The following is a 9348-nucleotide window of genomic DNA, read 5'->3' as shown; positions in this document are numbered from 1 at the left end:
GATCTTACACATTCGGTAGGACTCCTTGGGCGGGTGATCAGCTCGTCGCAAGGCCTCTACCTGTACACAAACACAGAAAAACGCACACACACAAACTAAACATCCATGCCCTGAGTGGGATTCGAACCCACGATCCCGGTTTCCAAGCGAGCGAAGACAGTACATGCCTTAGACCGCTTGGCCACCGTGACTGGCAATTACAAATGTTGTCAAGAGTTATTCTTGAAGAATGAAAATTTTTGCCAACTGAAGTAGTCGAAATTCTATCTGTCTGTCTGTCCATCCGTCCGTCCGTCCGTCTATCTATCTATCTATCTACAGTTATTTGTTGGTCCTTTGCCCCTTTTCAGTTTAATGATTTTTACACAGTCGGTAGGTCTTATGGATGAGGAATCAGCCCGTCGCAAAGTCGCTACCTGCACACAGGACAACATAAACACAGAACAAACGCACATAGACATCCATGCCTCATGTGGGATTCAAACCCACGATCCCCGTGTTTGAGCTGCCAGAGGCAGTTCATGTCTTAGACTGCGCAGCCACTGTGATCGGCTCAGTCAAAATTAGGGGAATATTTGATTCATTTAATACGATTAAGTTCTTTGAAATTAATTAGTTTCGGCTCAGAATAATTTTTTTTTTCTGGGGAGTTCGTCCCTCTCTTGGTTTACAACTTAGGTCATGCTTGAAGCCAGCTGCACGAGAGTAAATCAGTCCAAGTTAATGGGAAAACCGAAACCAGACTCTCAAAATTCTAACATTTAACTGGTACAGAAGGTGTAATTTTTGCATGGTCTCTCTGAAGCCACGCTAGTCCAAATTTTAATTTAACAGATATATCACAGGTGGCTGAGTTCACACCTAAGACCCTAGCCACTTGATTTTTCTCTAATTGGAGGATGCTGATTAAGCAGCCCCCCCAGCTCGCCCCGTCCAGCCAATCAGAATCTGAAGTGGGACTTCTGTCGCCAGAAAATTGTAAACCAAGGACATGCGTATCTTAGAGATACTGGCTGAGACACTGAAAATTTCACTCACGGAAGAGACGCGCTCGGTGTATCTCTGAAAACAAAACAATCATACAACACTGAAACATGTTCCAGGCGTTTCTGTATTACAGATGATTTCATTCAGGATTAAGAGCTTCAAACTCTTCTATTATTATTATTGTGTGTATGTACATGTATTGTTCTTTCTCGCCCCAAATGGCATAACTATTGGGAATGTACTTATTTTATTTTTTGGCCTGTTAAAGCTAACTTCAAATTTTCTTGGAATTGTTATTAGTTTATTGCTATTATATAGACTGTCATATTTTGTATTTTTTTCTTTAATTATTTTTGTGTATTTCTATATACTCGTTCTAACTTTGTAATTGGCCACTGTGCTGTTAAGTTTACTCGTAAATAAACACGAATTGAATTGAAATTAATTGAATTGTTGTTGCTGTTGTTGTAGTTACCCAGTTAATTGAGCTGCAAAGCCGTTACATTTCTTTAATTTTTTTTTTCTAGATGGACCGAGTCCGGAGGCAAGAAACACTAGGAGGCAAGTTATATATATTTTTGATATGAATCAGAATAAATACAGTTAATAGTCAGTGAGAGCATGAAAATGTACTTCCTAATGTGCAAATGAAGTTCTGCAGATGACAATAAGAAGAAAATAAATAAGAAAGACCTCAGAGTATAAGTCATAAAGCCTGCATTCCAATCACAGACTTAGAGTCCTACAGAACTTGTGTTGTTGGTGTCTTATGTAGGTAGTGTGACTTTAAAATGCAACAATAAAATGCAGCTGATCTCGCTGGCCAGTGTGTTGCACTCGTGCTTAAATGGTCAAACCATAAAACCCTGTTCTAGGGGAATTGCTTCTTACTGTTTCACAATTATATACACGATACATAAAAATATGAGTGACGATCATAGCGACAAGTATTAGGGGCAGGGCAATATTATCATTACAAACCGATTCTGGGGCCCACCTAGCCTCCTATTCAATCAGAACCGAAAATTCTTTCCCCGCGGATAAAGCGGCCGAGGTCAAGAAAACATGAATCTATATACTAGTATACTGACACCCCATACGCCTTCATGGTGTAATGCTTAATTAGTTAAGCGAATGGATAAATTTATCTAAGTATATTTTATTGTTCTAATTTACTTCAAATTATTATATTTTGTTTTGAGAACTTACAATTGAAATGAAAAATTACCTGCATTAAATATGCGAAACATAATACCACCGTCATCAAATTTGTATTATTAATTTAGATACAGTATTTCATAAAATATTTGTAACATTGTGTGTTTATTATCTATATCTATATTGAATTTCAGTCGCTTATTTCAGTGTTTCATTAGTTATTTACTTAAAACCGAAATGTAAACGTGTAATTCAGGCAGCGACCACGTTTTTAAGCCTAAAGAAAATACACCAATAAATCTTTCATAATTTTCAAGCATTTAGTAGCCTACATCGATTCAAGAAAGTATATTGATTCAGATAACGAAATTTCACCACAAATTTTGCATCCCACATTTTGTTATTAGCGACTGCAAGAGATTACAAATTACGATCTTGGGGTCGTCCTTAATAGCATAATATTAATTTCAAATTTCGTGAAAAATAGCCCTATATTTCAGTAGCTAAAATTTCGGAAATTCCAGCTTTCACACATATTGCATATATTTTATAAGCATATTCTCTTTCCTAAAGCAAATACATTAGGTCAAAAACAAACCGCCAACTAGGCAAAAATAATGAATGAAAAATAAAATAAAATAAAATTGGAAGGATGGAATCCATGCCGTAGTACACACATTTAAAATGTGTGCTTTGTATCTCGGCATCTGGAATATTCCAGGGTATTGCGCTCCTTTGATCAGCATGTTAATGTCATTAAATAAATCATTTAATAGACTTCATATATAACTAGATTTATTAATCAACATTTTATTAATAAACGCAAATATTAAATACTAATCAATGAAAATTTAATATTTAAACGTAACGTATTTTTCCCTTACTCTATTCTAGACTTTGTAAATCGTAAGCACGCGATATTAATAATTACTAATTCTGCCTGAAAGACGACATCAACTACGTACGTGTATTTCCCCTTCAAGATATTTTCGCTCGACTCGATATGCATTCCTTAAAGCACGATCTTTGGCTACTTTGAAATGCTTACACATGCTTTCGTTCTTTTGCAGAGACGTGTGACTTCGGTTCTGATAATGATCTAAACACCTGCGATTGGACTAATCGCAACGGATCGATGCTGCAATGGCAGATAGGTTCAGGATCTTTATCCAACTGGTTGGGAGGTCCCAGCAGGGATTCTAGTTTGGGTGACGATGCTGTAAAAGGTACGTATATAATATAAGCAAATGTTTCCACTCACCTTCATATAGCTCCTGACAGGGAAATGGCGAACTGCGAGCCTATATGGTAATTGACTTTTGTACTGTTTTATGAGTTTCATTTCCGTCATATTTATCAATTGGGGANATTTCGATACACACATAAAATTGGATCTCAGTATGTCTCTTCCAAGTTATTGCTTTCATTCTAGTTATGTGGTAATCAGAATTGATATGCCTGATATAAGTTTTGCATGTTAATTCTTACTCCATTCTTGATATTATGACGAGAATTGATAATTATATAAATGTTGTTCACCAAGTATAACTAGAATGATCAAGTCAAGAAGGACGAGGTGGGCAGGGCATGTAGCACGAATGGGGGAGACGAGGAATGCCTATAGGATATTGGTGGGAATGTCAGAAGGAGAGAGACCACTGAGAAGAGCAAGGAGTTGGTGGGTGGGCAATATTGAAATGGATCTTAGGGAGATAGGATGAGATGGTATCTATTGGATTGATCTGGCTCAGAATATGGATCAGTGGAGGGTTCTTAAGAACACGATAAATAGAACTTCGGGTTCCATAAAATGCTGGGGAATTTTTGAGTAGCTGCAGAATTGGCGGCTCCTCCATAAGGGCTTAGCTCCATGGGTAAGTAAGTAAGTAAGTAGGTAAGCTCTTACTATTTTATGAAATTAGATTTCATTTCTGTCGGTTAACAGAGAACACAGTACAATGTCGGTAAGAGTTAATGGGAAATGTGAAGTAGTATAGGCTTGAATTCGTATATTATGATTCGTGTCCGCACTAAAAGAGAGAGATCTCTTTTGAAATTTTATGTATGACATTAAACTTTTAGTTCATTTTTAGCAATATTAGATAAGGAAAATTAAATTTTGACCATTTATTATAAATACACGTCTAAAAAATTATGACTTCTTTGTGGAATGTTTTATACGCTTCAGTCACACTGCGCTGCTTTATAGTCTTGGGAGAGTTGTCATCAGTCTGGAACGTAGGTACTTTTTGTAGAATACTCATGCCTGTATCAACATTCGAGCCAGGGTCAGGTCATGTGGGATTTGTATTGGACAAACTAATATTGGAATAGGTTTTCTCCTAGTATTTCGGTTTCCCCTGCCAATTATCATTCCACCGACTGCTCCACATTCATCATCTATCATCAGGGGCCGATACAATAGGCCAATTAGTAGCTGAAGCACCAAGTGGACTCAGTCTCACCCCACCCAATGATAGTAAGCTAATTAACTATATCAGCATAATTTCTGAAAATATCGGTAGTTATTCTATGCCAGATATTATCATTTGTCGAGTGATATTTCACAATCTCAGTTTAGTAGGCCTCATATATCATGAGATCTCTGTTTTATTTTTTTTTTGTTTAATACATTATTCAAACTATTGTCCTTTGAAAACAAGATTATAGCTCTATAATCTTTCCTAACAATTCATAATTAACAGAACTTGTTCAGGTAAAGAAATGTTATACATTTTATTATGCTCATGTGTTAAGGAAGCATTCACAAAACAGAGCTCACAGATTTAGATATCTCATTAACATAATAAAGTATTGCCTGGGAAAAATTGCCTGCCAAAAAAATTTTTGGATTTTTAGGAGGGTATGTGTTCTTTGAAACTTCACTGCTGGGAGCAACACCAGATACAAGAGCGGCACAGAATGCTTTCCTGGATAGTCCTGTGATGGACACGACGGGAGCCGAGGGCAAGTGCATATCTTTCAGGTGAGACATCCCTTGTGATCTTGATGTCAGTACACTCTGAGATACGTATACTGAATGCAGGTACAGTAATTGTGCACGTACGTAATGTGGGGGGCTGTCTCACATCTGGAACGATGGTGTCCATTTCACCAGAACTTTATCTGGGTTTTCATCATTTACTAATAGCGATATGTTAGAAGTCTGCACATTATTCTCTTTCACACACAGTGCAAAATCCAAGTTTCCTTCACTCGTTCGTACCAAATTGAAACGTTATGTATGACACTGGCAGGTTTGCTCTACCATCCCCAGGAGATCATAAATGTAACTCTTTTCATTAACCCTAGCATTCATCTGATTACAATATTAAGTAGGAAGGTTATAAGAGGTTGTTCACGGTAAGGACCCAACTTGAGTGCCCCTGTGTTTTAGTCCTCAGCTCAGTAAAATATTATGATCATATCGCAGTGTCCCTAAACAAAATTGCAGTATTTGGTTTCTTGAATTCCTGACTAGATTAATGATCGACAGGTGCAGGATTCTGCATGTTTTGCACTAAAAATTTAACGTTTTATCCAATTGTCGTTGTATGTTCTTACAAAAGTCATTCATATGGTCACCTCATTTTAAACACACATAAACTTGAAATGCTGGCATAGGTTGACTATTCACCCACATTAGCGAGTGGAAGGGGAGACCGTAAGAAAATCGAAGTGCATACACTTACTCATCAGTAAGAGAATTGTTGCTAGTTTTTGGAAGTGTGGCTGCATTGAAAATTTGTATGGACACTTCCAATCAGAAATTATTAAAAATATCAATGAGTAAGAAAAATTGAATGCTTGAACTAAATATTTAAATCAATCTAAGAATTTATAATTTCTGTAGATGTATAGAATTTTTTCTTATGAGTAAAAAATAGTAACCACATCCGCAAAACCACTCTCAATGAAAGGTAAGACAAACAAATTATTTAGTGAGGCATACAGAGACAAACTGCAATTCGAACTCTACTCTTTTGTGATGCGAGGAAGCTAAGCTTCCAGCAGGTTTGAGTTCTCATCCGCAGAGTGCGACCCGTAATACTACAAAGAACAAAGCTGATTTTTAATTGAAGGAAACATTTAGATGTGGAAGTGAATTATTTAGGATATCGACGAGATTATATTGTCCTCATCCAAAATAAAAATGAGGTTAAGAAATGTGCAACCAGGTCGACACATTAGAAACAGCAGTTCCCAAGAGAACCGTGGTTGACTACAAACCTGTCTTTGAACAGTCTGTAATATTTTCCATGTTTGTTTCTTGGCCGTGGCACTGTATGAACAATTTCGGTGTTCATATACTTAGTGCACTTGTCTGAAGAACTCACAGAATACAAATATGTGGAATGCTACTTCCCTACACCTTCTCGGAAATTCAAACATTGCTCAGACGATGGACATTGCATTTCAAAGCGAAATTCAAAGTCATAATCGAGAGGTTAATAAATATTAGTGCAAAGGATCGACTATTGTCTTACCGAAGCCAGCACAGACTAGAGTTCACGAAGAAGCCAGGAGGCCCTCTGTACATGCATCATTCCTCTACTATACACAGAAGATTTTGAGAGCCCGTTACATTTCGTGGTAGAGACGTTAACCTCTCTTGCAGTTAGACCTAATAAATCAATCGTTTTGTCCTGATCGTTGGAGTGCATGCTACGACCTTGCAAAACAGGCATCGACATAAGGCAAATTAATAAATTTCTAAGCTATGAAATAGCCGATATTTCTTTGAACATTCAGAGGTGAGCGGTGCCGAGCTGACTCATAATTACACAAAGCAGTTCAATCGTGCTTTATGTAGTCATGCAGTGTATGTTTCACGCCGTAATTTAAGTATAAGTTTTGCGGTCAATTCAGGAATGCATCTATTTAGTCATGTATGATTCATGCAGTTATTCAGGGAAGTTTTTCACAATCATATCGAGAGCTATAAGCAACCATTTCAGAGGGCCATATTAACCGATTACAGTCGGTGGAACATATTCAACTTATGTTGTTCGTGTGATGTTAATATGAAAAGTGCCTAATTATTCTGTCACTAGCAAAAGTGTTATAATAGCTTGACCAGAATTTAGCCGACACAATATAAGGTTGCTTACAGTAACGCAAGACAGATTACAACAACTTTCCCTTAAGAATGAACAGCAAAGGAATGGGGGTGGGGGAGAATAGGCAGAGCACCCTTCTCGCTTTGTCTCCATACCCAGAAAACTCAGCTCTATAATTGACAGTCAGCAATCGAAACTGGAGCCTATGACACAAATAAAAAATAGTGACAGCGTTGAGAAGTAAGAATGGACACTGCACTATTCAGAATTTTTGTCTTTATATTTTCTAAAAGAACGAGTTTTTAGTAATACAATATATTTAAAATATTGTCTTTAGTCTGATGAAAAACTGTCTAAAGATTTATTCGTGTTTTTAGAACAAATAGGACCATAGTTTTAATCTTATTAATTATGACAGAGGGTGCAAAGGCATTTACAACCCAATAATTACTTTAAATTAAATTACATTATTTATTATTTATGTGCTGAACTCACTTTGGGAGGAAGTAATTACAGAGTTAGTATGAGTATAAAACAATAACAACAGCAGTATCAACAAAAACAAAGAAACGTTAGGAAGAACAAAAACAATCGATGCAAAGACACTGAACATACCCCTACTTGATCATATGACGATGATGATGATGATGATGATGATGGATCTATATGGAATTGAAAGGAAATCGACCACAAATCAAAGGAAGTAAGGGACCCTCCACAACACAGTTAATGAACCGGAATTTCTGTCTAGAAGCAGGTTACTTTATTAATGCGTGTGAACTTGTGTAGCTACTACGTTGACGGACTGAGTGCAGCTGGACTGCGTATTTTACTCCATCCCCTCAACGAAGAGGGTCTGCAAGGGGGCTTCGACAGGGTTCTTTGGAGTACGAAGGACCCCACAAATCAGAAATGGCTCGAGGCTGAAGTACTGTATACATTCAACTCTGTTCATCAGGTAACTCTGCTTTGCTTGTTAACTTTTCCACATTTTCCATTAAAATATTCACTCTTTCGATTTTTAAAGCAATCACCCACCCATCATTTTTATTCTTCCATAACAAATGAATGTATTATATATATATATATATATATATATTATTTATTCATTCATATCTCTCCGTCTGTCTTTGCACCCATTTTCCACCTTCTGTTTCTCTCCTTTGTATTCCATTTAATCAATCCTTTTCCTCCCTCTTTCTCTAATTCGTTCTTTCTGTTTTCTATATTTCATTCTTATTTTATCCTCTACTTTTCACATTCTTTCCAATTCAGAATTCACCAAATAAGCATATTAGTCAAAGCTACATAATTTGAAGTAATCCTTAACTAAACTACAAATAAATAAATTAAGTCTACATTTCTCTTACCCTCTCCTTCCCTTGCTTATTCCTGGTCCTCTCTTCTTCCCTCTTCTTCTGATTCACGTATTTCTTCCATCTGTCTCAATCCTTTTGCTGTAATATTTGACAGTTATTCTCTCTCTCTCTCACACACACACACTTTTAGTGACTCTTCCTTTCTTTACTTGACCTGATTGTTGTCAGATTGTTTTCGAGGGAATTGCAAAGGAATCTTCTGACGCGTACCGTCGGTTCCGTGGGTTTGTGGCAGTTGACAATGTCGCCCTCAAGATGGGGTTGGGGTGCAAAGGACACTGCACTTTCGAAGGTGGATTCTGTGGTTGGACAAATGATGAAGAAGACGACTTCGATTGGTCCCTGGTAAGTTAAAGTTGTAACTCAGATTATGACTATATCTTGCTTACTTACAATTCTGAAAAATTGTATTAAATCCATTTAAAATTTTCTGTTGTTTTTTTAATACATAGCGCCGAACAAACGAGCAAAAGATTACTCTTGTCAATCCACTCGTCCCGACATGATCTGCGCAAAAATCCAAAGAATGTGGTGGAAGTTACAGACCACAGAAGCGATCCTCTTCCGAAGTGATCACCAAGATCATTTTTCGCATCAGACCCTGCTGCCACGCGCGTGTTTCCGATTATTCCTTTGTCAAGTTAAAGGAACATCTCCATGACGATTTTGCAGTATAAACCAACTCTAACAGACCTACCTCTTAATCATGTTACATATATGTCACTCTGTAGTTCATAAATCCAGTATGTACATTTTTACTTTGT

General features: G+C 37.0%; 1 protein-coding gene across 1 annotated transcript in view; it reads left to right on the top strand.

Moving 5' to 3' along the window:
• Positions 1-9348, top strand: part of LOC111866195 (MAM and LDL-receptor class A domain-containing protein 1) — a 39865-nt gene that overhangs the window by 14050 nt on the left and 16467 nt on the right. The window contains exons 3-7 of the mRNA XM_023854923.2: positions 1515-1548; positions 3216-3371; positions 5005-5131; positions 7995-8163; positions 8753-8929. Coding sequence (XP_023710691.1) covers positions 1515-1548; positions 3216-3371; positions 5005-5131; positions 7995-8163; positions 8753-8929 — 663 coding nt within the window. The remainder of the gene's footprint in view (positions 1-1514; positions 1549-3215; positions 3372-5004; positions 5132-7994; positions 8164-8752; positions 8930-9348) is intronic.

The sequence above is a fragment of the Cryptotermes secundus genome, unplaced genomic scaffold (assembly GCF_002891405.2).
Source record: "Cryptotermes secundus unplaced genomic scaffold, Csec_1.0 scaffold599, whole genome shotgun sequence".
Taxonomy (NCBI): Eukaryota; Metazoa; Arthropoda; class Insecta; order Blattodea; family Kalotermitidae; genus Cryptotermes; species Cryptotermes secundus.
This window is presented reverse-complemented; position numbering and strand designations above follow the sequence as displayed.